Raw genomic sequence first — 27,509 nt, forward strand, 5'->3', positions numbered from 1 at the left:
GCTTGAAAAGGCGTGGCACCGCCCTCTCGTCTCCGGGGGTGGGGTTACGTGTGGGTGACGTGGCGGCTTCTAGTCTTTGGTCGGGTTTCGGCGGCTTCGGTTCCCGGGGAGAAGGCGGTGACGACCCGAGGGATTGTGGCGGTGGCGGTGGCGGCGGCGGCGCCAGGCGGCAGAGAGGAGGTAGGACACGCTCTAAGAGGAGTCTGACCGCAGTGTCTGCTCTGGACAGTTCTTTCCGGGGACGGCGCGGGCTGGGGGGAAGGGAACCAGGGGCAAGCGGGCAAGTCCTGCCGGCCCGGCTCGAAGTGAGCGAATACGTCGCCGTCCAATCAGGAAAGCCCCTGTTGAGAAAGACGTCGGCCTTAGCTAATCAGTGGTTGCAGTCCTCCAGACGGTGGGACTTAGGCGAATCGAGGGTGGTACTTCCTGCTTCTAATAAACACCTAGAGATTTCCCCCCTCCGCCCACCGAAGTGTGTCCCTCTCAGGAGGTCCGTCACCGTTTCTCCCTGACGAGTCGGAGGAACCCGTGGATACGAGAGGGCCCAGTTAGGGCCTAGGGCAGTTGCACGGGCCGGGCTGGAGCTTCGGAGCCACAGGACCTGGCTCTGGCCCTGCCTCTACTTCAGGGCCCGGCCCGCGCTCTGGCCGCCAGAACCAAGTTGGGAGAAGAGTCTGAGGAGCGGGACGGCTTGGGCCAGAGAAGAAGCGGGGTCCTGCCCGCTGCGGTTCGGCCCCAGGATCTGCGGGAGGCTTCGGGCGCGAAAGTCCGTGCCAAGTGCAGAGGGGCCCCGAGGATCTGCTGGTTGGGGGGGATTTGTGGGGAAGGAGGCTGCCTGGGGAATGACACTCTCCCCTCCACCACAGTCCAAGGTTATGCGTCTCAATGATCCCGCGGAAACGCTACGGATCTAAGAACACGGATCAGGGTGTCTACCTGGGTCTCTCAAAGACACAGGTCCTGTCCCCTGCAACTGCTGGCAGTAGCAGCAGCGACATCGCCCCTCTGCCCCCCCCAGTGGCCCTGGTCCCTCCCCCTCCCGACACCATGTCCTGCCGGGATCGGACCCAGGAGTTCCTGTCTGCCTGCAAGTCCCTGCAGAGCCGTCAGGTAAGGACCTGGAGTGGGAAAGGCAAGAGCGACTCTTACTCAGACCTGGGAGAGGCGGTGCTCTAGCACCGTTGTTTGAAGTAATTCTTGGGGAAGCCCGATGGAGAACTGGTCCATCTTGGGGAGGGTGGTAGGATCTACCAAGCAACAGAGAAGATGTGGGCTAGCTAATCTAGAGGCAAGGATCTAGGCTTTTTTTTATTATTATTAAATCAGGAATTCCCTGAGCGTAGGGTTGGTATTCCGGAAGGAATATCTCAGGGCAGGAGGTGGCTGCAAGTATATTTGGTTTGGATAAGAAACAGGTTCTCGAAAGAGCTTTTAGCTCAGAGACAAGCCCTTTGAATTCTAGTTCCAGTATAATTTTACCACGTTTGCTCTGTGACAACACAGAAGTTAATCTAGTTGGACCCCAGGTTTTGTATCTGTAAAATGAAGGAAGGTTTCTAAATAAGTAGTTCTAATCAAAACCACTTTGGAGTGCTTTTTTAAAAATTAGATTTGTCTTGGTCCAGACTTTCTGAATCCAAGTGGAACCTGAATAAATGTAATTTAAAATATTTTTACTGGTCAGCTCTTGTTAGCTGCTCTTCTGTACGATCTCCATGAGTTTTAAGTTTATCCTCTCTGATTCCCGGATTGGAGGAATAGAATGGTAATACTAGTTACCATTTATTTAGTGCTTAGAATGGACCTGGTATTTGGCTAAAATAACTTACAACCCTTAGGGTTTTTTATTTTAATTTTTTTAAATTTATATATTTATTTTATTATTTGTTTTTGGCTGCGTTGGGTCTTAGTTGCGGCATGCGACTCTTAGTTGCAGCATGTGGGATCTAGTTCCCTGACCAGGGATCGAACCCCGGCCCCCTGCACTGGGAGCGCTGAGTCTTATCCACTGGACTACCAGGGAAGTCCCAACCCTTAGGTTTTTTAATCTTAGCAAGAACAAGAGGTGTGTGGATTGTCTTCATTTTACAGAAGAGGAAGTAGAGATTCAGAATGGTTTAAGCAACTTGCCCCAAACCCCCCATGTAGTAAGAGGTGGCACCTAGATTTGAACCCAGGTCTACCTGTATGGACCGTCTGGTGGAGGATGCCGCTAGTGTTAGAGGGTGAGTTTAGTAGACACCTGAGGAACAGTGAAAGCTGGAAATGGGGAGGGAAAACTAAAGTTTTACCTCTTGACGTTGCTTTTCAGAATGGAATCCAGACAAACAAGCCAGCTCTGCGTGCTGTCCGGCAGCGCAGTGAATTCACCCTCATGGCCAAGTGAGTTGAGAGAAGTTATGTGGTGGGATGACCAGTGTCTGAGGAGAGGTAGCCTTGCCTGTGGTGACCTTGGCCGTGAGGACTGGGATTGGTTGTGCTGGTGCTAATGTGGGAAAGGCCCTCTCCTTCCCTTCCCGCAGTGTTCCCATTAATGCTCGTTTGCAGGCGCATTGGGAAAGACCTCAGCAACACATTTGCCAAGCTGGAGAAGCTGACAATCTGTGAGTGTTCCCGGGGCCTTTCAGAACTGGGGCAGTGAACCCGGGAGGGCGGAGGAACCATACTTCCTGAGCCTGGTCTTCGACCTCACCTGTCGTGGCTTCTTGTTTGTCTCTGCAGTGGCAAAGCGCAAGTCCCTCTTTGATGATAAAGCAGTGGAAATTGAGGAGCTAACGTATATTATCAAACAGGTGAGCGACTAGCAATCGGGAGAGCCCAGCATTTCAATTGGATCACTTCCATCATTTTCCCTTGCTCTAAAGTCCCAGAGAAAAGTTTCTAGAGCCAGCCCCAAACATCCCACTCATCCATTGTGTCAGTGATCATCTACTGTGTACAAAGCACCGCGCTGGGCACTTGCCACACAAACATTACGAGGCAAGATACCTGCCTTCGAGGGCTTATTGTCTAGAAGAGGTATCCAGCCCCATAAACTCACACTTACAATGAATAGGAGGCAAGTGGTACAGAAAAGATCTTATGAAAAGATGAATGAGATAGTCTGGGGACACTGGGAAAGATTTTATTGAGGATGTGACATCTGAGCTGGTTTCAAGGCTTGTGGAGAAGCAGTGGAAGAACATGCCAGACAAAGGAAACAGTGTGTGCAGAGGCATGTCTTATAAAAGGGAAAGTTTAAGTTTTTGCTCAGATATCACCTGCCCAGGGAGGCCTGCTGTCACCATGCTGTTTAATACCCCAGCGCCCCGAACTCTCATCTCCCTTATGTTGCTCTAGTTTCTTTTTTATAGCACTTGTTACATTCTAATGGTCTCTATAATTAACTTATGTTTGTTTGTTTCCTCCCACTTACCTCATCTTCCTCAAAAAAGGAAAAAAAAAGTGCTAATGCCATAAGAGCAGAGATTTTTCTTTCTGTTTGTTCATGGATGTATCCCAGATGCCTGTAACAGTGTCTGGCGTGTATTAGGTACTCAGTATTTGTTGATCGAATGAGTGATTGGCAGCAGATGAGGCTGAAAAGGTAGACTGGTAGCTATCTGTGAAGATCATCATGGGGGCTTGCTAAGGAGTGTGGAATCACTCTGAAGTGTGTGGGCTGCAAAGACGATTAGAACCTGGATTCCAATTTTGTCTGCAAGACCCTAGTATAGCAGTTCTAACAGTGTTATTTGTTTCTTTCCTGGAACAATGTAATAAGAATAAAATGAGAAACTGAATGACCATGGGGGAAAAAGGAACACCCTGGAGCACGAACGGTCAGAGAGGCTAGGCTTGTGCAGTCCTCCAGTATGAAGATGATTACGGCAGAGGCCAAAGGGCAGACACATTCTGGAGATGCTGTGCTGAGTAGAAAAGAGAGGGTTCCGTTAACTACTGGGGCATCATTGCATAGGCATTTAAGAACCAGTGACTGGATTTAGACAGACTTCAAATCCCAGGCTCACCAATTATGGTGTGCCCTTGGGTAAGCTACCTAACTACTCTGAGCTTCAGTTCACTTATAAATAAAAAGGGCATAATAACAGTACCCACCTCACAGGGTTGTTATGAGGATTTATTAGTTTATTTTTTCAATCACTCACGTTATTGAGTGACTTTGGCTGCCTGGTTCTGGGGCTTCAGCAGTGAACAAGACAAATGCAGTCCCTGCCCTTGGGAACTTCCTTGCTGAATGGGTGAACCAGACACTATACAAGCAGACAGAAGAGACAGTTTCAGGTAGTGGCACATCCTATTAAAGAAATGAGGTGAGTGAGTTCCTCAGGGTAGGGGCCTACTTTATATGGGGTGATCTAGGATGGTTTGGCTGAGGAAGGGACACGGAGACCTGAATGGTAAGGAGAAAGTTGGTCATCCAAAGATCTGACGGGGGCACATTCCAGAAAGTGGGACTAGCAAAGGGAAAGGCCCCGAGGCCTGGGCAACCTTGATGTGAAAGGCTGTGAAACAGGCCAGCGTGGCTGCAGCACAGGCAGTGAGAAGGAGGGCTTTGGGGGGGTGAGGTCAGAGGAGTGAGTGGGGCGAGACCACATAGCCCGTGTAAGCTAGGTAAGGAATTTGGATCGTGTACTAAGTTTAGTGGGAAGCTCTTGGAAGATTTTGAAGCAGGGAAATGACATGCACTATTTTTGGTTTAGAAGATCACTCTGGTTGTTGTGTAGAAAGTGGATTGTAGGGGGCAAATTCTAAAAGGAAGATCACTTAGGAGGCTCTGGGCAATTTTTAGAGAGAGGACAGTTTGGACTAGGGTGGCTCTGTTAGAGAAGGAGATGAGTGGACACATTCAGAGTATATGTTGGAATCAGCTGGGTTCTTTGTGGATTAAGGGAAGGAGAGAGGAATTGAGGATGATTTCTTAAGGTTTTTTTCTGAGCAACTGGTGAGCGGTGGTGCCATTTACCAAAATGGCAAAGAAGGAAGGGGGAATAGCTCTGGGGGGGAAATTAAGAGTTATTTTCTATGTTAAGAGAAAGTCGTAAGCTGCTTAGCAGGTTGCATGGCGCACAGTAATCAAACCCGAGGCCGCTGTTCTGTTCACAAAGTGCTGAGTATGTAGTAAACGCTCAGTGTAGGTTATGGTTGTGCTGTGGCATATAGGTTGGGTTAAGGAGATGTCAGTATGTGACTTAGAAGCTTCTAGCTTGGGCGACTAAGTGGGGAGTGGTGCCATTTTCTAAGTTCCTGGGGGAGGAGATTTTATGGGGGAAAACCTGGCATGCAATTTTGGACACATGGCTGTGAGGAGGCTCCATTAACTCCAGAGGGACAGAGCAGCCAGCAGCAGAAATTGTCCAGGGGTCTCAAGAGAACTTTGGGGGCTAGGGTACTAATTGGAGGGATACTACCTGGGGGTACTATTGGAGGGACTGTAGAAGTTGCCTAATCTAGTTTTTTCTTAACTTTTATTTATTTATTTATATTTTGGCTGCGTTGGGTCTTTGTTGCTGCACGCGGACTTTCTCTAGTTGCGGCGAGCAGGGGCTACTCTTCGTTGCGGTGCGTGGGCTTCTCATTGCGGTGGCTTCTCTTGTTGCGGAGCACGGGCTCTAGGTGCACGGGCTTCAGTAGTTGTGGCTTGTGGGCTCAGTAATTGTGGCTCTCAGGCTCTAGAGCGCAGGCTCAGTAGTTGAGGCGCATGGGCTTGAGGTGGATTCTTAACCACTGTGCCACCAGGGAAGTCCCTAATCTAGTTTTTTTCCTAGCCTGTTCCTTGAGCTCACTATTTTTGAACTCTTCCCCCTCTCCCTCCTTCTTCCTCTGGTCCTTCCCTGGACTTTGCTGTCCTGGGGCGGCAAGCTTTCTCTGCCACTCCCAGCCGCCTCCTTCATCTCCCTTGTCTCACGAGGCCCTTGGCAGGCAGGATTGGGAAGCAGGTGATCCATTGGCCTGGTGTAGAAAGCCTGGCTGTGCTACTAATTCATCGTGTATAGCGTTAGACAAGTCACATCTTTCACTCTTTTGCAGTAGTAATTTTTAAAAGGAATTCTGTATATAAAAAGCATTTCGTTGATGCTTCTGGGAAGCCATGGTGCCTTTGACTCTTCCCGTCTCCTGAGTACAGCACAGATGCTTTGTTGCTCAGCATGCTCTGGGTCTGAGATTTTGGCCTTTTGAAGGGTTCTATGGCCATGAGCATGGCCTCACAGTGGGGGTAGGACAGCAGGGTGGAGGGAGTAAACACCTCAGGTCTTTACGAATGGACGGGGCCATATTTCACCTCTTTCTGGCTCTACCCCGCAGGGACTGAGCCTGAGCAAACTCCAGAGCTTGGACTATCCCAGCAGGCCCTTCCGGTCTGTACAAGATACCATCACCCCTGCTAATGATGTCCACCCTGCCATCCCTGCCAGAGATGTCCATGTGGGAGACACGCTGGCTGAGGACCCCATGGTTGATACTCAGTTTTTCTGTTGGCTCTTTCACCAGGACATCAATAGCCTCAACAAACAAATCGCCCAGCTTCAAGATTTCGTGAGAGCCAAGGGCAGCCAGAGCGGCCGGCACCTGCAAACCCATTCCAACACCATCGTGGTCTCCCTGCAGGTGGGACCCGGGAGAGGGAGAGGCAGAAGGGAGGAAGGCGTTGTCTTCTCTGGCTGACCCTCTCTCCTTTTCTTTCAGTCAAAACTGGCCTCCATGTCCAATGACTTCAAATCAGTTTTAGAAGTGAGGACAGAGGTGAGAAGAATCTGTGTAGGAGGGATAGGAATCGGGGTGAGGGCCCCAGAGGGAAGTGGGAAGGGGACACGTGGAAGGGCAAGGGCAACAGGGTCACGGGCACCAGGAGAAATCTCTTTAATGTGCCCGCTTTCCAGCGGCCTCAGGACCTTTGCATTTCTTCCCCAACCCTAGAACCTGAAGCAGCAGAGGAGCCGGCGGGAGCAGTTCTCCCGGGCACCCGTGTCAGCCCTGCCCCTTGCCCCCAACCACCTAGGTAAGTCACAGGCAATACAGGGAGCCCTGATGGATAAGGCTTAGTTACTCCGGTTCTGGTATCTTCCAAAGGCAGGGGTTTGGTAGGAGAATGGAGGGCCAAGGAGGTTGCTAGGCTTTGTCTCTCAGAGGTCAGACCTGATTGCTGGGATTTATGATCCATACCTAGTCTCCAGCATTCTCAGTGTTGGGGGTGAATTCAATCATGTTCAGAAGAATGACAGTTTCTAATTTTTTTTGCACTTACTCGTTGTATTCCCATTCTGTCATTTAATTTTCACAACCACCTTTTGAGAAAGCAACTATTATTATCCCCCATTTTACAGGTGAGGAAACTGAGACTCAGAGAGGTTAAATGACTTGTCCAGGGTCACAAGGCTAGTAAGTGCCAGAGCTGGAATTCAAATCCAGAGCATGTGGGCTTTGAACCTTTTAACCACTAAGAAGTGCTGTGTCTTCTTTCTTCCCCCAGGGGGCAGTGCTGTGGTTTTGGGGGCGGAGTCTCCAGCCTCTGGGGACGTGGCCATTAACATGATGGACTCTAGGACCAGCCAGCAGCTGCAGCTCATTGATGAGCAGGTATCCACGCTCTGAGCTTGGGAGGAGTTGCTCCTCTGTTTTCCTCTGTGGTCACAAGCAAGCGTTTGGAATGTGCCATGGGTGGAATGGCAAAGTGGAGGGTCCTAAAGAGGCAGGCCCTACCCTGCAGAAGCTCCCAGTGCTCATGTATGCTGTCTCTCCTCTGAAGGATTCCTACATCCAGAGCCGGGCAGACACCATGCAGAATATTGAGTCCACAATTGTTGAGCTGGGCTCCATCTTCCAGCAGTTGGCACACATGGTTAAGGAACAGGAAGAAACCATTCAGAGGTGAGATTCTTTCTCTCCTTAACTTCAAAAACAGGAGCCTTCTCTTCCCTGTGGATTGGCATCCTAAAGGTCCCCAGGGACAGCTTGATGCCCTTTGAAAGAGAAGAGTGAATCCTGTCCACCCATAGGGTCAAGTTCACCTGCCTCCATCCACTCAACAAGTGTTAATTGAGCACCTGTTCCTTGTCAAGCACTGTCCTAGGTGCTGGGGATACAGTGATGAATAGCACAGTTAAGTCTATTTTGTGGAGCTTACTTTGTAGTATGGAATTTAATAGTGTGGGTGAGAACAGCTGTTAAAAAGAATTGAGAAGAAATTTTCAGGTACTGATAAGGGCTATACTGAGAATTAAAGTCGGATGAGGTGTTCAGAAAGTGATGGAGGAGGTATATCAGATTGGGCGGCAGGGAAGGCTGCTCTGAAGACTTGATATTTAAGCAGAGACATGAACTACAAGAGGGATCCAACCATGCAAAGGAGAGGGTAAGAGTTGTCTAGGCAGTGCGGACAGCTAGAGCAAAGGCCCTATGATGGGACAGTCTTGCTGTATTAAAGAATCAAAGGACTTCCCTGGTGGCACAGTGGTTAAGAATCCGCCTGCCAATGCAGGGGACACGGGTTCGATCCCTGGTCCAGGAAGATCCCACAGGCTGCGGAGCAACTAAGCACGTGCACCACAACTACTGAGCCTGCGCTCTAGAGCCCGTGAGCCACAACTACTGAGCCCACGTGCCACAGCTACTGAAGCCCATGCGCCTAAAGCCCGAGCTCCACAACCAGAGAAACCACTGCAATGAGAATCCTGTGCACTGCAACAAAGAATAGCCCCCACTCGATGCAACTAGAGAAAGCCTGTGTGCAGCAAGGAAGACCCAACGCAACCAAATAAATTAATTAATTTTTTAAAAAATTTTAAAAAAAGAATCAAGAAGGCCAGTGCAGCTGGAAAGCAATGAACAGGAAGAGAAAGGTACAGGATAAGACTGGAGGGAGGTAGGCAGAGCCCACGCACGGGAAGGCCTCTCTGCTCCCCTGGGGCCCCCTGCTACTGCACGAGGCATTTTATCTGCTCCTCTTTGGCACTTAGCGTTCATTCAGTCAGTTACGGAGATACAGTCAAGGATGAAAGAGACAAAGAACCCTCCCCTTGTGGAATATACATTGTTGTAGGGGAGATAGATAAGTTAAAATATACATAATAAGTAAATGGTCCAGTATATATTTTTGCCCAGTGATAAACCCATAAATAAAAGTAGAGTAGGGTAAACTAATCAGGAGTTCTAGGTTTGGAGGAGCAAGTTGTAATTTTAAATAGGATGGTTATTAAGAGAGGCCCTATTAAGAAGATGACGTCTATCCAAGAAGGGGGAAGGTAAGGGAGTTTGCCATGTGGATATATGGAGAAGAGTACCAGGCAGAGGGAAGAACCAGTGTAAAGGCCTTCAGGCAAGAATATGTCTGATGAGTTAAAGGACAGCAAAGAAGCCACTGCATCTGGGGACAGGTGAGAAGGAGAGTAGTACTGGGTGAGGTTAGAAGGGAAATGGGAGACCAGATCATGTGGGGCCTTTTAAAGCCAGTGTGAGGATTTAGCGTTTACTCTGAGTGACATGGGGAGCCACTGCAGGGTTTTGATGAACGGTTATACTATCTGACTTCTGCTTTATTTATTTTCTGGGCCGCACTGCGTGGCTTGTGGGATCTTAGTTCCTTGACCAGGGATTGAGCCAGGCCACCGCAGTGAAAGCGCCAAGTCCTAACCACTGAACTGCTAGGGAATTCCCTCTGACTTCTATTTTATTTATTTTTTTTTTTTTGACTTCTATTTTAAAAGAATCATTTGGTTGCTGTAGTCAGAACAGATTGTAAGGACCTAGGATAGATGCAGGGAGATGGGTGCAGAGGCCTTTTCAGTAATCTAGGCAAGAGGTGATGGTAGCTGGGACCAAGGTTGTATGAGTAGTAGTTGCACTCTGGATGTATTTTGGAGGTAGAAGCAATAGGATCAATTACTTGATGAACTGAATGCAGGGCGTGAGAGAAAAAGAATTTATGATAACTCCAGGCTTTTGATGTGAGCAATCAGAGGGATTCATGCTCTTCACTTGAAATAGGGCTGGTTACGCAGGGTAGAGTAGATTTGGGGCAAAATAAGTTGTGTTGGACACGTCCAGCAAGAGGTGGACCGTTGTTTGTTAGACATCTAGGTGGAGATAGTGAACAGGCCGATAGATATAAGGAGTTGAGGAGACAGGTCTGGGCCAAGAGTGGGCAGAATTGGACTTTGAAACTAGGCCAAGGGAGTTCTAAGAGGAGGATCAAGCACTGAGTCCCAGGGCTATTTCTGGACTCAGTTCTCAGTTCTGAGGGAGCGCACTGAACAGGAGCACAGCTTGTGAGGTAGGAAGAAAAATAAATGAATGTGGTGTCCTAGGAGCCAGGAGAAGAAAATGATTCAGGGAAAGAATCAGCTGTGACAAATTTTGCTTATAGGCCAAGCAAGATGAGAGCTGAGAATTTAATTGGAGTGTTTAGTTCATTAATAGTTAATAATTTTTGCTAAGGTTGGATTTAGGCCTACCATTTTACTATTTTTTTTTCTGTTTTTCCCTTCTGTTTTTTGTTCCTCTCTTCCTTCTTTCCTGTCTTTTGAACAGTTGGAAAAAAAAATTTTTAACTCCATTTAAATTTGTCTGTTGGTATTTTAGCTATATGTAATTGCTTTTTTTTTTTCCAGTGGTTGCTCTAGGGATTACAATATGCATCATTAACTTTTCACAGTCAGCTTCATATAAAATGTGAGAACTTTGCAACCCTCTCCTCCATCTTTTATGCTTTAGTTGTCATATTTGTTGCATCTACATACTTTATAAACTTCACAATATGATAGTATAATTTTTATCTTAAAGAAATTAAGAGGAAAAAATAGTCTTTTATACTTACTCATATATTTACTGTTTCTAGTGCTCTTCATTTCTTCCCTAATACCCAGTTTCCATCACTTCCCTTTAACCTGGATAATTTTCCTTAGTACTTTTTGTAGTGCAGTTCTGCTGATGACAAATTCTTTTACTTTTATTTTTTTTAATATAAATTTATTTATTCATTTATTTAATTTTTGGCTGCATTGGGTCTTCGCTGCTGCACATGGGTTTTCTCTAGTTGCTGAGAGCGGGGGCTACTCTTTGTTGCAGTGCACGGGCTTCTCATTGCAGTGGCTTCTCTTGTTGCGGAGCATGGGCTCTAGGCGCATGGGCTTCAGTAGTTGTGGCTCATGGGCTCTAGAGCGCAGGCTCAGTAGTTGTGGTTCACGGGCTTAGTTGCTCCGTGGCATGTGGGATCTTCCCGGACCAGGGCTCGAACCCGTGTCCCCTGCATTGACAGGCGGATTCTTAACCACTGCACCACCAGGGAAGCCCCTTCTTTGAATTTATGCTGCTTGGGGTTCTCTGAGCTTCTTGAATCTATAAATTTATGTCTTTCACAAAGTTTAGGGAATATTTGACCATTATTTCTTCAAGATTTTTTTCTGCCTCTTTCTCTTTCTGTTTTCGTCTTCTAGGAATATATATATATATATATATATATATATATATATATATATATATACATATATATAATCAACTGTAGGAATTCCCTGGTGATCCAGTGGTTAGGACTCAGCACTTTCACTGCCAAGGGCCTGGGTTTGATCCCTCGTTGGAGAACTAAAATCCCGCAAGCCACGTGGCACGGCCAAAAAAAATCAACTATAACTATATATTTATTTTGCTGATATATATATATCAACAAATTACATCTCATTAGGAGGCATTTAATGTCAGATTGACCCTGTATTATCTAGAACAAGTTTGATCACTTGATTAAGGTAGTAACAGATAATCTCTCCTTTTAAAAGTACATTTTCTTCTTTGCGATCAGCAAGTGATTATGGGATACCCTTTATCCCATAACATTAGGTTAAAGGCTTTTTTCCCAAAAAGCCTTTAACCTAATGTTTCTAGTAGCCAGTTATGATGCTTCTCTGGTCTGAATCAATTTATCTAATTTGGGTGTGTTTTTTCTGTAAAGAAGAGCTTTCCTTTATTAACTGCATGAGCTGAAGTTCATCTTTTTTTTTTTTAGAAATTATTATTTATTTATTTTTGGCTGTGTTGGGTCTTCGTTTCTGTGCGAGGGCTTTCTCTAGTTGTGGCAAGCGGGGGCCACTCTTCATCGCGGTGCGCAGGCCTCTCACTATCGTGGCCTCTCTTGTTGCGGAGCACAGGCTCCAGTCGCGCAGGCTCAGTAGTTGTGGCTCACAGGCCCAGTTGCTCCGCGGCAGGTAGGATCTTCCCAGACCAGGGCTCAAACCCGTGTCCCCTGCATTGGCAGGCAGATTCTCAACCACTGCGTCACCAGGGAAGCCCCTGAAGTTCATCTTAATTAGGCTGGATAAACCTTAATTATTTTCCTGTATTTTCAGAGTAAATAGTTATGGAGTAGGTGCCATAGTAGTGACCAAGGAGGTTTTTTGTTTTGTTTTATTTCTTCCTTGTTTTTGAGTATCATTACGGGCTTAAGGTTTTTATTTATGTTTTATATTACAATTAGTTAGGATAATGATTATTTTCAATGTTCAGATTGTTCCCAATTTGTCCAGTGGAAGACAGGAGGTTTTTGTTTTGTTTTTTTAAAGAATGGGAGAAAATTAAAGTATGTTTGTATTCTTTTTTTTTTTTTAATAAATTTATTTTATTTATTTATTTTTGGCTGCATTGGGTCTTCGTTGCTGTGCACGGGCTTTCTCTAGTTGCAGTGAGTGGAGGCTACTCTCTGTTGTGGTGTGCAGGCTTCTCATTGCGGTGGCTTCTCTTGTTGCAGAGCACGGGCTCTAGGTGCGTGGGCTTCAGTAGTTGTGATACGTGGCTCAGTAGCTGTGGCTCACAGGCTGTAGGGCGCAGGCTCAGTAGTTGTGTCGCACGGGCTTAGTTGCTCCGTGGCATGTGGAATCTTCCCAGACCAGGGATTGAACCTGTGTCCCCAGCATTGGCAGGCAGATTCTCAACTACTGTGCCACCAGGGAAGCCCCATATGTTTGTATTCTAATGGGAATGATCCAGCAGAGAAATAAAAATTGATAATATAGCAGGCAGGGGGAAGAATCTTAAAGTTATGTCTTTGAGAAGGTGAGAGGAAGTGGGATCCAGTGGATAAGTAGAGGACTTGGCTTTGAGACGAGCTGGTGAGAGCTGGGAAAGCAGATGCTGGGGGGAGGGACCAAGATAGCTGAACTCATGGCACTGTGTAAATGCCTGGGACTCAGCACCTAGTAGTTGAATAAATAAACAAACATCCTTTTAACCATTGGTTGCCAAACCTGGGTGTTCATAGGAACCCCCTCCCCCTATAGAGCTTATAAAAAATGAAGATCTTGCCAACCAGTGGCTGGCAGCCGCTGCACAAGGCAGAGCCTGGCAACTAACCAGACCAGGGGCCAGCCATGCCTACTGGGCCACCTACGCCTAGTCAGCCCCACCACAGCAGAAGGGCCCACACAATATGGGGCAGCCCTAGAGCATATAGCTCTGGTGACCGAGGGAAGTGAACTGCTGGGATGCATAGGACATCTCCTACGAAAGGCCATTTCTCTAAGGTCAGGAAACTTGACGAACCTACCAGGTACATAGAAATAAAAGCAGCAAATTGGGCAAAATGAGGTAACAGAGGAGCATGTTCCAATCAAAGGAACAAGTTAAGACCCCAGAAGAAGAACTAAGTGAAGTGGAGATAGGCAAACTACCTGATAAAGAGTTCAAGGTAATGATCATAAAGATGATCAAGGAACTTGGGAGAAGAATGGATGGACACAGTGAGAAGATTAACAAAGAGTTAGAAGATGTAAAGAAGAACCAAACGGATGAATATAACTGAAATGAAAAATATACTAGAAGGAATCAACAGTAGATTAAATGATACAGAGGAATGGATCAGTGAGTTGGAAGATAAGAGTAGTGGAAATCACTGAAACTGAAAAGAAAAAAAAAAAAAGTGAGCACAGTTTAAGAGACCTCTGGGACATCAAGTGTACTAACATCTGCATTATAAGGGTCCCAGAGGGGAAGGGAGAAAGAGACAGAGAACGTATTGGGAGACATAATATTATAGCTGAAAACTTCCCTGACCTGGGAAAGAAAACAGACATCCAGGTCCAGGACACCCAGAGAGTCCCGAACAGCATCAACCTGAAGAGGACCACAAAAAGACACATTGTAATTAAAATAGCAAAAATTAAAGACAGAGAATATTAAAAGCAGCAAGGGAAAAATAACAAGTTATGTACAAGAGAACTCCCATAAGGCTATCAGTTGACCTTTCCAGCAGAAACTCTGCAGTCCAGAAGGGAGTGACATGATATATTTAAAGTGATGAAAAGGAAAAACCTACAGCAAGAACACCCTACCTGCCAAGGCTTTCATTCAGATTTGATGAGGGAATCAAAAATTTTATAGACAAGCAGAAGCTAAAAGAGTTCAGCACCACCAAACCAGCTTTAGAAGAAATGTTAAGGGGACTTCCCTAAGTAAAAAAAGGCCACAACTAGAAACATGAAAATTATGAAAGGAAAAAGCTCATTGGTAAAATTAAATATACAGTAAAAGTAGTAAATCAACCACTTATAAAACTGGTAGGAAAATTAAAAGACAAAGAGTAAAATCACCTATATCTACAATAAGTAAGTAAGGGGTACACAAAACAAAAAGTTGTAAAATATGATGTCAAAAACTAACTGTGGGGGAGGGGAGTAAAAATACATTTGAACTTAAGAGATCAGCAACTTAAAATAACCACATATGTATATTTATAGATTGCTATATATAAACCTATGGTGACCATAAACCAAAAATCTATAATAGATATACAAAAAAGAGAAAAGAATTCAAACATAACACCAAAGATAGTCATCACATCATAAGGGAAGAGAACAAAAGAAGAAAGGAACAAAAAGAACTACAAAAACAACCCTCAAACAACTAACGAAATGGCAATAAGTACATACCTATCAATAATTACTTTAAATGTAAATGGACTAAGTGCCCCAATCAAAAGACATAGAGTGCCTGAATGGATACAAAAACAAGACCCATATATATGCTGCCTATATATGACTCACTTCAGATCTAAAGACACACACACAGACTGAAAGGGGATGGAAAAAGGTATTCCATGCAGATGGAAATCATAAGAAAGCTGGGTAGCAATACTTATATCATACAAAACAGACTTTAAAACAAAGACTGTAACAAGAGACAAAGAAGGACATTACATAATGATCAAGGGATCAATCCAATAAGAAGATATAACAATTGTAGACATACATGCACCCAGACATAGGAGCACCTGAATATATAAAGCAAATATTAACAAACATAAAGGAAGAAATTGACACTAACACAATAATAGTAGGGAACCTTAATATCTCACTTCTATTAATGGACACATCAGACAAGAAGTCAATAAGGAAACACTGGCCTTAAGTGACACATTAGACCAAATGGGTTTATATAGAGAACATTCCTCCAAAAGCAGCAGAATACAAATTCTTTTCAAGTGCATATGGAACATTCTCCAGGATATATTACACGCTAGGCCACAAACCAAGTGTTAGTAAATTTAAGAAAACTGAAATCATATCAAGCGTCTTTTCCAACCACAATGCTATGAGAGTAGAAATCAACTACAAGAAGAAAATGCAAAAAAAACTAACAAGTGAAGGCTGAACAATATGCTGCTAAACAACCAATGGATCACTGAAGAAATGAAAGGAGAAATAAAAATTATCTGGAGACAAAATGAAAACAATAATCCAAAATCTGTGGGATGCAGCAACAGCAGTTCTAAGAGGGAAGTTTATAGCAGTAGAAGCCTGCCTCAGGAAATAAAAATCTCAAACAACCTACCCTTACACCTAAAGGAACTAGAAAACGAAGAACAAACAAACCCAAAGTTAGTAGAGGAAAGAAGTAATAAAGATTAGGGAAGAAATAAATGAAATAGAGACTAAAAAAAAAATAGAAAAGATCAATGAAAGTAAGAAGAGATAAACAAGATTGATAAACCTTTAGCCAAACTTATAAAGAAGAAAAGAGAGAGGGCCTAAGACAATAAAATCAGAAAAAGGAGAAGTTACAACTGATACTACAGAAATACAAAGGATCAAAAGAGATTACTATGAAAACTATATGCCAATAAAATGGACAACCCAGAAGCAGAGAACAAATTCCTAGAAATGTATAATCTCCCAAGATGAATTAGGAAGAAATAGAAAATATGAACAGACCAATTACCAGTAGTGAGTCAGTAATTTTAAAAAACTTCCAACAAAAGTCCAGGACCAGATCACTTCACAGGTGAATTCTACCAAATGTTTAGAGAAGAGTTAACACCTATCCTCAAACTATTCCAAAAAATTGTGGAGGAAGGAGTGATCCTAAACTCATTCTATGAAGCCAGCATCACCCTGATACCAAACCAAATATATCACAGAAAATAAAATTACAGGCCAATATCACTGATGAACATAAATACAAAAATCCTCAACAAAATATTAGCAGACTGAATCCAACAATACATTAAAAATACACACCATGATCAAGTGGGAGCTTATTCCAGGGATGCAAGGATGTTTCAATCCACAAATCAGTGTGATATACCACATTAACAAACTGAAGAATAAAAATTATAGAGCATTTCAATAGGTGCAGATAAAGCTTTTGACAAAATTCAACATCCATGTATGATAAAAACTCTTCACAAAGTGGGCAGAACATGCCTCAACATAATAAAGGCCATATATGATAAGCCCACAGCTAACATCATACTCAGTGGAAAGCTGAAAGCATATCCTCGAGATCAGGAACAAGGATGCCCACTCTCACCACTTTTATTCAGCATAGTATTGGAAGTTGTATCCACAGCAATCAGAAGAAAAATAAATGAATCCAGATTGTAAAGGAAGAAGTAAAACTGTCACTGCAAATGACATGATACATAGAAAACCCTGAAGATGCCACCAAAAAGCTACTAGAGCTCATCAATAAATTCAGTAAAGTTGCAGGATACAAAATTAATACATACACCAACAACAAACTTATCAGAAAGAGAAATTAAGGAAACTCATTTACAATCGCATCAAAAAGAATAGGAATAAATCTAAGGCAGTAAAAGACCTGTACTTGGAAAACTATAAGACACTGATGAAAGAAATTGAAGAGGACACAAACAGATGGAACAAAATTCCATGTTCTTGGATTGGAAGAATTAATATTATTAAAATGACCATACTACCCAAGGCAATCTACAGATTCAGTGCAATCCCTATAAAATACTAATGGCATTTAGTCTTTTTTTTATTTTAATTTTATTTATTTTTTTATACAGCAGGTTCTTATTAGTCATCAATTTTATACACATCAGTGTATACATGTCAATCCCACTCTCCCAATTCATCACCCCCACCCCCACCCCCCCACCGTTTTCCCCCCTTGGTGTCCATACGTTTGTTCTCTACATCTGTGTCTCAATTTCTGCCCTGCAAACTGGTTCATCTGTACCATTTTTCTAGGTTCCACATATATGCATTAATATACAATATTTGTTTTTCTGTTTCTGACTTACTTCACTCTGTATGACAGTCTCTAGATCCATCCACGTCTCAACAAATGACCCAATTTCGTTCCTTTTTATGGCTGAGTAATATTCCATTGTATATATGTACCACATCTTCTTTATCCATTCATCTGTCGGTGGGCATTTAGGTTGCTTCCATGACCTGGCTATTGTAAATAGTGCTGCAATGAACATTGGGGTGCATGTGTCTTTTTGAATTATGGTTTTCTCTGGGTATAGGCCCAGTAGTGGGGTTGCTGGATCATATGGTAGTTCTATTTTTAGTTTTTTAAGGAACCTCCATACTGTTCTCCATAGTGGCTGTATGAATTTACATTCCCACCAACAGTGCAAGAGGGTTCCCTTTTCTCCACACCCTCTCCAGCATTTGTTGTTTGTAGATTTTCTTATGATGCCCATTCTAACTGGTATGAGGTGATACCTCATTATAGTTTTGATTTGTATTTCTCTAATAATTAGTGATGTTGAGCAGCCTTTCATGTGCTTCTTGGCCATCTGTATGTCTTCTTTGGAGAAATGTTTATGTAGGCCTTCTGCCCATTTTTGGATTGGGTTGTTTGTTTTTTTAATGTTGAGCTGCATGAGCTGTTTGTATATTTTGGAGATTAATCCTTTGTCCATTGATTCGTTTGCAAATATTTTCTCCCATTCTGAGGGTTCTCTTTTCGTCTTGTTTATGGTTTCCTTTGCTGTGCAAAAGCTTTGAAATTTCATTAGGTCCCATTTGTTTATTTTTGTTTTTATTTTCATTACTCTAGGAGGTGGATCAAAAAAGATCTTGCTGTGACTTATGTCAAAGAGTGTTCTTCCTATGTTTTCCTCTAAGAGTTTTATAGTGTCCAGTTTTACATTTAGGTCTCTAATCCATTTTGAGTTTATTTTTGTGTATGGTGTTAGGGAGTGTTCTAATTTCATTCTTTTATATGTAGCTGTCCAGTTTTCCCAGCACCACTTATTGAAGAGACTGTCTTTTCTCCATTGTATATCCATGCCTCCTTTGTCATAGATTAGTTGACCATAGGTGCATGGGTTTATCTCTGGGCTTTCTATCTTGTTCCATTGATCTGTGTTTCTGTTTTTGTGCCAGTACCATATTGTCTTGATTACTGTAGCTTTGTAGTATAGTCTGAAGTCAGGGAGTCTGATTCCTCCAGCTCCATTTTTTTTCCCTCAAGACTGCTTTGGCTATTCGGGGTCTTTTGTGTCTCCATACAAATTTTAAGATTTTTTGTTCTAGTTCCGTAAAAAATGCCATTGGTAATTTGATAGGGATTGCACTGAATCTGTAGGTTGCTTTGGGTAGTATAGTCATTTTCACAATATTGATTCTTCCAATCCAAGAACATGGTATATCTCTCCATCTGTTGGTATCATCTTTAATTTCATCAGTGTCATAGTTTTCTGCATACAGGTCTTTTGTCTCCCTAGGTAGGTTTATTCCTAGGTATTTTATTCTTTTTGTTGCAGTGGTAAATGGGAGTGTTTCCTTAATTTCTCTTTCAGATTTTTCGTCATTAGTGTAGAGGAATGCAAGAGATTTCTGTGCATTAATTTTGTATCCTGAAACTTTACTAAATTCATTGATGAGCTCTAGTAGTTTTCTGGTGGCATCTCTAGGATCCTCTATGTATAGTATCATGTCATCTGCAAACAGTGACAGTTTTACTTGTTCTTTTCCAATTCGTATTCCTTTTATTTCTTTTTCTTCTCTGATTGCCGTGGCTAGGACTTCCAAAACTATGTTGAATAACAGTGGTGAGAGTGGACATCCTTGTCTTGTTCCTGATCTTAGAGGAAATGCTTTCAGTTTTTCACCATTGAGAATGATGTTTGCTGTGGGTTTGTCGTATATAGCCTTTATTATGTTGAGGTAGGTTCCCTCTGTGCCTACTTTCTGGAGAGTTTTTATCATAAATGGGTGTTGAATTTTGTCAGAAGCTTTTTCTGCATCTGTTGAGATGATCATATGGTTTCTATTCTTCAATTTGTTAATATGGTGTATCACATTGATTGCTTTGTGTGTATTGAAGAATCCTTGCATCCCTGGGATAAATCCCACTTGATCATGGTGTATGATCCTTTTAATGTGTTGTTGGATTCTGTTTGCTAGTATTTTGTTGAGGATTTTTGCATCTATATTCATCAGTGATATTGGTCTGTAATTTTCTTTTTTTGTAGTATCTTTGTCTGGTTTTGGTATCAGGCTGATGGTGGCCTCATAGAATGAGTTTGGGAGTGTTCCTTCCTCTGCAGTTTTTTGGACGAGTTTGAGAGGGATGGGTGTTAGCTCTTCTCTAAATATTTGATAGAATTCACCTGTGAAGTAATGGCATTTAGTCTTTTGTGGAGACACAAAAGACTTGCAATATCCAAAACAATTTTGAGAAAGAAGAACAGAGCTTGAGGTGTCATGCTCCTTGTCTTCAGACTGTACCAAAGCTACAGTAATCAAAACACTATGGTACTGAAACAGAAACAGACACATCAATGAAACAGAATAGAGAGCCCAGAAATAAACCCACGCACTTATGGTCAATTAATCTATGACACAGGAAGCATCAATATACAGTAGGGAAGAGACGGTCTCTTCAGTAAGTGATGCTGGGAAAACCAGACAGTTACATGTAAAAGAATGAAATTGGAGCATTTTCTCACACCATATACAAAAGTAAACTCAAAGTGTGGGAATTCCCTGGTGGTCCAGTGGTTAGGACTCTGCGCTTCCACTGCCAGGGGCCCGGGTCAGGGAACTAAGATCCCACAAGCCACATGGTGCATCAAAAAAAAAAAAAAAAAAGTAAACTCAAAGTGGATTAAAGACCCGAAATGTGAGACCAGAAACCATAAAATTCCTAGAAGAAAACACAGGCAGAACACTCTTTGACATAAATCATAGCAATATTTTTTGCATCCATCTCCTAAAGCAAAGGAAACAAAACCAAAAATAAACAATTGGGACCGAATCAAGGTTTTGCACAGCAAAGGAAACCACTGACAAAACAGAAAGATAGCTTACCAAAATAGAAGATATTTGCAAATGATATGACTGATGGGTTAATTTACAAAATGTATAAACAGCTCATACAACTCAACATCAAAAAATCAAACAACCCGATCAAAAAATGAGTAGAGGGACTTCCCTGGAGGTCCAGTGGTTAAGACTCTGTGCTCCCAATTCAGGAGGCACAGGTTCGATCCCTGGTCAGGGAACTGGCATCCTGTAAGCCGAACAGCACAGCCAAAAAAAAAAGAAAAGGCAGAAAACCTGAATAGACATTTTTCCAAAGAAGACATACAGATGGCCAACAGGCACATGAAAAGATACTCAACATTGTTAATCATTAGAGACATGCAAGTCAAAACCACAATAAGATACCATCTCACACCTGTCAGACTGGCTATCATCAAAAAGACCACAAATAACAAATGGTGGTAAGGATATGGAGAAAAGGGAACCCTTGTGCACTGTTGGTGGGAATGTAAATTGGTGCAGCTACTGTGGGAAACAGTATGGAGGTTCCTCAAAAAAGTAAAAACATTAGAACGACCATATGGTCCAGCAGTTCCACTCCACTCCTGGGTATATATCCAAAGAAAACGAAAACAGTAATTTGAAAAGATACATTCACCCCTGTGTTCACAGCACCACTATTTAGAATAGCCAAGATATGGAAACATCCTAGGTGTCCATCAACAGGTGAATGGATAAAGAAGATGTAGTGTATGTATACAATGGAATACTGCTCAGCCATAAAAAGAATGAAATCTTGCCATTTGCAGCAACTCTTGCAACAGTGAATAGGCTTGGAGTGTATTATGCTTAGTGAAATAAGTCAAAGACAAATAGTGTATGATATCACTTATATGTGGAATCTAAAAAATAAGACAAACTACTGAAAGAGACAAAAAAGAGACAGACTCAGATATAAAGAACAAACTAGTGGTTACCAGTGGGGAGAGTGAAGGGGGAGGGGCAACATGCGGGTGGGGGATTAAGAGGTACAGACTACTGTGTATAAAATAGGCTACAAGGATATATTGTACAGTTCAGACAATACAGACAATATTTTATAATAACTAATTGGAGTATAACTTTTAAAAATTGTGAATCACTATGTTGTACATCTAAAACATAATATTGTAAATCAACAATACGTCAATTAAAAAAATGGAAAGAAAAAAATGAATGAATATAGCAAAACAGAAACAAATTCACAGATATAGAGAACAAACTAGTGGTTACTGATGGGGAGAGGGAAGGGAGAGGGGCAAGATGGGGGAGGGGTTTAAGAGATAAAAACTGTATATAAAATAAATAAGCTACAAGAATATAAATATTTTACAGCACAGGGAATATAGCCAAAATTTTATAATAACTTTAAATGGAGTATAATCTATAAAAGTTTTGAATCACCATGTTTTATACCTGAAATTACTATAGTATCTTAAATCAGCTATACCTAATTTAAAAATATATTTTCTCCTGGAAAAAAAAAAAAAAAATGAAGGTTCCTGGCAGTCCACTGCACTCACATCTGTGGAATCAGAATCTCCAAGTGTGAGGCCAGGAACCTGTTTTTTTTACCTTGCCCAATTCTTCAGACTACTTCTATGTTCTCAGTTCGGTAAGAAGAAAGGCCATTAGTGGAGAGAATCAAGGAGAGGAGGTGTGGGAGTTTTGAGGAATCCACAGGTTCACACATTCCCGCCCACTTGCTCTGATGCCTTCAGGCAGTGTCCAGGCCTGGATGTTCTTTATTCCCCACAGCACCTAGCAAGCAGAGCGCTTGTACTCTTGGTTGTTCATCAAGTGAAACTGCCTGAACACCTGCATTTGTATAAAGCAGGTTTCCCAACACCAATGCATTAAGCAGCCTCACATATTTAAATGGGCAATTTAACGGCACTGTGAAGACAGCAGTCTTGATCCTAGAACCAGGAGGATTGACTGATTCTTATCTGGTTCAACTGAGACCTAGGGAATTCAGTTGAATTGCTGAGTTAGGCCATAAACACTGGAGCTTCTCAGGCTACAATGTTTTTGTTTTTTGGTTGCATTGGGTCTTCGTTGCTGTGCGCGCTCTAGTTGCAGCGAGCGGGGGCTACTCTTCATTGCGGTGCGTGGGCTTCTCATCGTGGTGGCTTCTCTTGTTGTGGAGCATGGGCTGTAGGTGCATGGGCTTCAGTAGCTGTGGCACGCTGGCTCAGTGGTTGTGGCTCGTGGGGTCTAGAGCACAGGCTCAGTAGTTGTGGCGCATGGGCTTAGTTGCTTTGCGGCATGTGGGATCTTCCCGGACCAGGCCTCAAACCCGTGTCCCCTGCATTGGCAGGCAGACTCTCAACCACGGCGCCACCAGGGAAGCCCTACAGTGTATTTTGAATATTAGAATATTATAGATTCAAAGAAACAGATTTGTATCAATAAAAGCTTTGTGTTCTTTCCCCAATGCATATGTGTTTTTTTTAAGAATTTATTTATTATTATTATTTATTTTTTTGGCTGCGTTGGGTCTTTGTTGCTGCGTGTGGGCTTTCTCTAGTTGCGGCGAGTGGGGGCTACTCTTCGTTGTGGTGTGCAGGCTTCTCATCGTGGTGGCTTCTCTTGCTGCGGAGCATGGGCTCTAGGTGCGCAGGCTCCAGTAGTTGTGGCTCACGGGCTCTAGAGCACAGGCTCAGCAGTTGTGGTGCATGGGCTTAGTTGCTCTGCGGCATGTGGGATCTTCCCTGACCAGGGCTTGAACCTGTGTCCCCTGCATTGGCAGGTGGATTGTTAACCACTGCGCCACCAGGGAAGCCCCTGCATGTGTGTTTTAAATAGAGTTAGGGAATTCCCTGGCGGTCCAGTGGTTAGGACTCTGCACTTCCGCTGCAGGGGGCATGGGTTCCGTCCCTGGACAGGGAACTAAAATCCTGCATGCCACGCAGCGAGGCCAAAAAGAAACAAAAAACAAACAAAAAAAACCCCACAAACAAACGGAAAACAAAACTGAAAGCCTTTTATTTTTTAAAAAAAGTTAGAGTTATATAGTATGTATACAACTTTACATTCTAGTCTTCCTTGAAAAAGTGTCATAAGTATTTTTCGGTGTTAGTACTCATTTGTTCATTGGTTTAGCAAACATTTGTCGTTGCTCCTGTGAGCTAGTCCTCCTGGATCTGGGGATAGGGAGAGAACGCAAGAGGCCGCAGACTGGTGCTGGGTGAGGAGAATGAGGTTTTTTCTGGGACAGCTGAGAGGCATGAGATGCATGGTCTAAATGCTTAGAAGAGAGGCCTAAGCTAGAGATAAGGACTTGGGAGTCAGCAGCTTCTTGGTGAAACCATGGAGGTAGATGAGACTACCCAGGGACAATGGGTAAAGTGAGAATAAGGACAGGACAGCTCCCCATGGATTCCAGGCATATGTGGTGAAGGGAAGAATCTGTCCAAGAGACTGAGGAGGAAGTTTTAGGGAGATGAGAGAAAAAAGCAAAGAGATGTGAAACTGAGGTGGAAAGAATTTTAGGGAGAAAGAGGTCGTTATTTCTTGGTGCCCCTGAGAAAGGAAGTGTGAATTAAGGATCCTCAAGCATTACTTGGATCAGGGGGCTTGGATTAATTGGATCAGTGCCAGCAATTTCAGTTGAGTGGCTCAGAAGCAATCTGGCAGTAGATTGAAACATAAAAGGGAAATAACAAAGGAGAGAAAATTTGTGGGCAATGATATGAAAAAGAAACTGAAATTTTGAAAGGATGATATTTTTAAAATAGACTCAGATATTCTTGTGTTTGCTTCCTGCAAATGCCAGTGGATCTGGATTTGAGCACCCTCTTGAGAAACCACTGATTTAGTCCAAAGTTCTCAGTATGTAGTTTTCTGGGCCCCACCCTAGAATCTCTGAATGTGAGACCTAAGAATTTGCTTTTTTTTTTTTCCTGCCCACTCCTTGTGGTATGTGGGATCTTAGTTCCCCAACCAGGGATCAAACCCCGGCTCACAGCAGTGAAAACGCTGAGTCTTAACCACTGGACCGCCAGGGAATTCCCTCGCGGTCCCGTGGTTAGGACTCCACGCTTTCACTGCTGTGGGCTCAGGTTCGACCCCTGGTCGGGGAATTAAGATCCCACAAGTCACTTGGCTTGGCAGAAAAAAAAAAAAAGGAAAAGAATTTGCGTTTTTGAGACGCTCAACAGGTGATTCTTATTTTTTTCTAAGGTAGAAAAACTGCTGATCTAGTGTTACTCAGTCATTTTCCTTTTACCTCCAACTTGTAAATTAAAAATTTTCAAACTATAGAAAAGTTGGGAGGATAGCATAAGGAACACCTATATTCCTTTCACCTGGATTCACCAACTGTTGACATTTTATCACATTTGCTTCCTCTCACCTTTTTTTTTTTTCTGAATCATTTAAAATTAGGTGCAAACATCATGACATTTTATCCCCAGCTACTTCAGCAAGCATCTGCCAAAAATAGGTATTCTCCTGAGCAGCCACAATACCATTATCAAGCCTAAGAAAATGAACAATTCTCCAACATAATCCAGTACTCAGTCCATACTCAAATTTCCCCAACTGTTCTAAAAAACAAGTTTTTAGCTTTTTTCCTTCAATTTAAGATTCAGGCAACATTCACACATTTCATTTGATTGTTGTGTCTCTTTAGTCTGCTTTTGTTTTTTGTGTGTGTGTGATACTTACTTTTTTTTTGAAGAGGCCAGTGTCTCTCGTACGAGGTCCTACATGTTTATTTGTCCACTGTTTTCCCTATGATTAAATTTAAGTTCCATGTATTTGGCTGGCTACGAAGATGATCATATCAGTAGGCACTTGATGAGGTTATCTCTTTTATTGGTGATACCAAGTTTGGCCACTTGTTCAAGGTGGTGACCATCAGACTGAGTCATCTGTGGAGTGATGCTTTGAGTCCCTGTGAAATTTCCAGCTCCTTAGCCCCCTGATGGTCCTTGCCTGATTCGTTTGTGAGAGTGTGTGTTGCAAAATGGTAATTTTCTAATTTGCTCATTCCTTCTACATTTATTAGCTGACATTCTTCCTTAAAGAAGTTTTCTGTCTTAAAATTACTATAGAATAATAGTAATTTCTTTCCTTGTATTAGATTTCATTCACAGACTCCCATTTAAAATCTTTTATATGCCAGATTGCATTCATTGTTTTCCCATTTTTGTTAAGCAAAGCCATTATAATTGCCAATATGCATGAGCTTAATTGGGTATGAGATGACAAACGCATCCACACTGAGAAATGTAATTATAGCCAAAAGCTAGGAAACCTGATACTTCAACTAGCCTCCCTGACATAAACAGGGAGTCATGTACAATCCAGGCTCCTGTATTTGGACAGAGATTAGCTCACCGTCCTCCTGACCACCTTACCAGGACCTTGGGCTTGCAGCCACTGGCCCAGCCTTTCCTCTCACTTACCTACTTGATTACCAGGCTCCACCAACTTCTCTGACCTCACAGCTCCCACAGGTGCCTGCTCCCAGCGACTCCCTGCAAAGACCAGGGTTTATATTTGGTTTTTAGGACTGCATATTCAGATTAGCTGGGATATGTTTGATTTTCCTCAGCAGTGTCTCAAGAGATTGCCATTGTTCTGAGAACTTCTCTATATCCTGAGAGACATGTTCTCCTAATATAGGGCTTTTCTTATCCCTTGACTTCCTGTCCATATCATCAACTTTTTCTTCCTTTCTCACTCAGAACCAGGGTTTCCTTACCATAATGGTCTGTGAACTTATCCCTCTTTTTACAAATGCAATACTGTTTATTAGACAAAAATCAATAAATACCAATGAGCAAAAAAATATAACTAACATTTTGGATCCTCTTAGTATGGGTTGGGCACTTTATATAACTCATTTAAGACTGACAACAAACTTACGATTTGTGTTATCCTCATTTTTCCTTCCTTTGCAGTTGAGGAAAATGAGACTTGAGGTTAAATGACTGGCTTAGGGTCATAAGCTAATAAGTTGCAGAGTTGATTTTCAAACCACAGCCAAGACTTGTTTATATTACCCTTCCAGAGCTTTTTCTATATATCAATACAAATATATATACATGCAGAAAATACACTTCAACAGCATTCTTTTTAATCCAGTGTCATTCTCTTTCCCCTCCTCCTGGCCCTATCCCCAGGATCGACGAGAACGTGCTGGGAGCCCAGCTGGATGTTGAGGCCGCCCACTCAGAGATCCTCAAGTACTTCCAGTCGGTCACCTCCAACCGGTGGCTTATGGTCAAAATCTTCCTCATCCTCATTGTCTTCTTCATCATCTTTGTGGTCTTCCTTGCCTGAACCCTCTCCACTCTGAGGCACTCCATGGGGGTTTGGAACCCTCCAGGGAGGGCAGGTGGCCAGAGCTGCCACTGAGCCTATTCAGGGTGCTTGGGAGAAAGGCCCTGTTTCCTTCGAACTGCTAAGAATGGCCACTGCCCCCAATCCCCCACTCCTTGCCTCTGGCCACCCCGTCCTCCCCTCACCACCCTCCAGCCCATGAAACACACACGGTTCTGGATTTGGACTCTGCTGTGAAGTGGCTGGAAGGGAGCAGAGGCCAACTGGGGGGCTCAACGCGCAGGTTGTCTCCACTAGGAGATTTTTATAAACCCTCCCCAGCCTGTCGCAAAAGAAACTTCGGCAGCAAGGGGAGGTGATGTCCTCCCCCACCTTCCTGAGAGTGAGGAGAGGAAGTGAAACTGGTCCAGGGACCAACTTTCCCATCTGGGTTAGAATTTGACCTCTTCTTCCTCTCTTCACCATGTGAGGCAGGGGGCCCTGAGCCCCCCGGCTGCCTGCATAACCCCAACTTTGGCTGCAGGTGACTCTCAATCTGCCAAATGTGCTGCAGCCTGTTTTCCCAATTACAACAAGACTGTCAGCCTCACTAGCCATGTCGTCATTTTTGGGTGGGAGCGTCAAAAGGCCTAGGCAGCAAGTGGAGTGAGCCCACTGCCCAATGTT

General features: G+C 43.2%; 1 protein-coding gene across 2 annotated transcripts; it reads left to right on the forward strand.

The window, feature by feature from the left end:
• Positions 1-28: 28 nt before the first annotated feature.
• On the forward strand, positions 29-27,432 carry STX5 (syntaxin 5). Of its 2 annotated transcripts, none has more exons than XM_082344155.1 (11): positions 29-180; positions 867-1,110; positions 2,312-2,382; positions 2,548-2,603; positions 2,722-2,792; positions 6,493-6,609; positions 6,688-6,744; positions 6,919-7,000; positions 7,472-7,578; positions 7,748-7,869; positions 26,684-27,432. In XM_082344155.1, the coding sequence occupies exons 2-11, from the start codon at positions 886-888 to the stop codon at positions 26,841-26,843; spliced, it is 1,068 nt and encodes a 355-aa protein (XP_082200281.1). In that variant the 5' UTR covers positions 29-180; positions 867-885; the 3' UTR covers positions 26,844-27,432. The 2 variants fall into 2 exon arrangements, with proteins under 2 accessions (XP_082200281.1, XP_082200282.1); XM_082344156.1 differs by having other exon boundaries at positions 48-180; positions 1,019-1,110.
• Positions 27,433-27,509: the final 77 nt, after the last annotated feature.

The sequence above is a fragment of the Balaenoptera borealis genome, assembly GCF_965194805.1.
Source record: "Balaenoptera borealis genome assembly, chromosome: 11".
NCBI classification, from domain to species: Eukaryota; Metazoa; Chordata; class Mammalia; order Artiodactyla; family Balaenopteridae; genus Balaenoptera; species Balaenoptera borealis.

Excerpts from the sequence above, each read along its gene's own strand:
- STX5 (XM_082344155.1), top strand. The coding sequence starts at position 886 with ATGATCCCGCGGAAACGCTACGGATCTAAGAACACGGATCAGGGTGTC. Across the intron at positions 2,383-2,547 it reads GAATTCACCCTCATGGCCAA|GCGCATTGGGAAAGACCTCA; the intron begins GTGAGTTGAGAG and ends GCTCGTTTGCAG. Across the intron at positions 7,870-26,683 it reads CAGGAAGAAACCATTCAGAG|GATCGACGAGAACGTGCTGG; the intron begins GTGAGATTCTTT and ends CCCTATCCCCAG.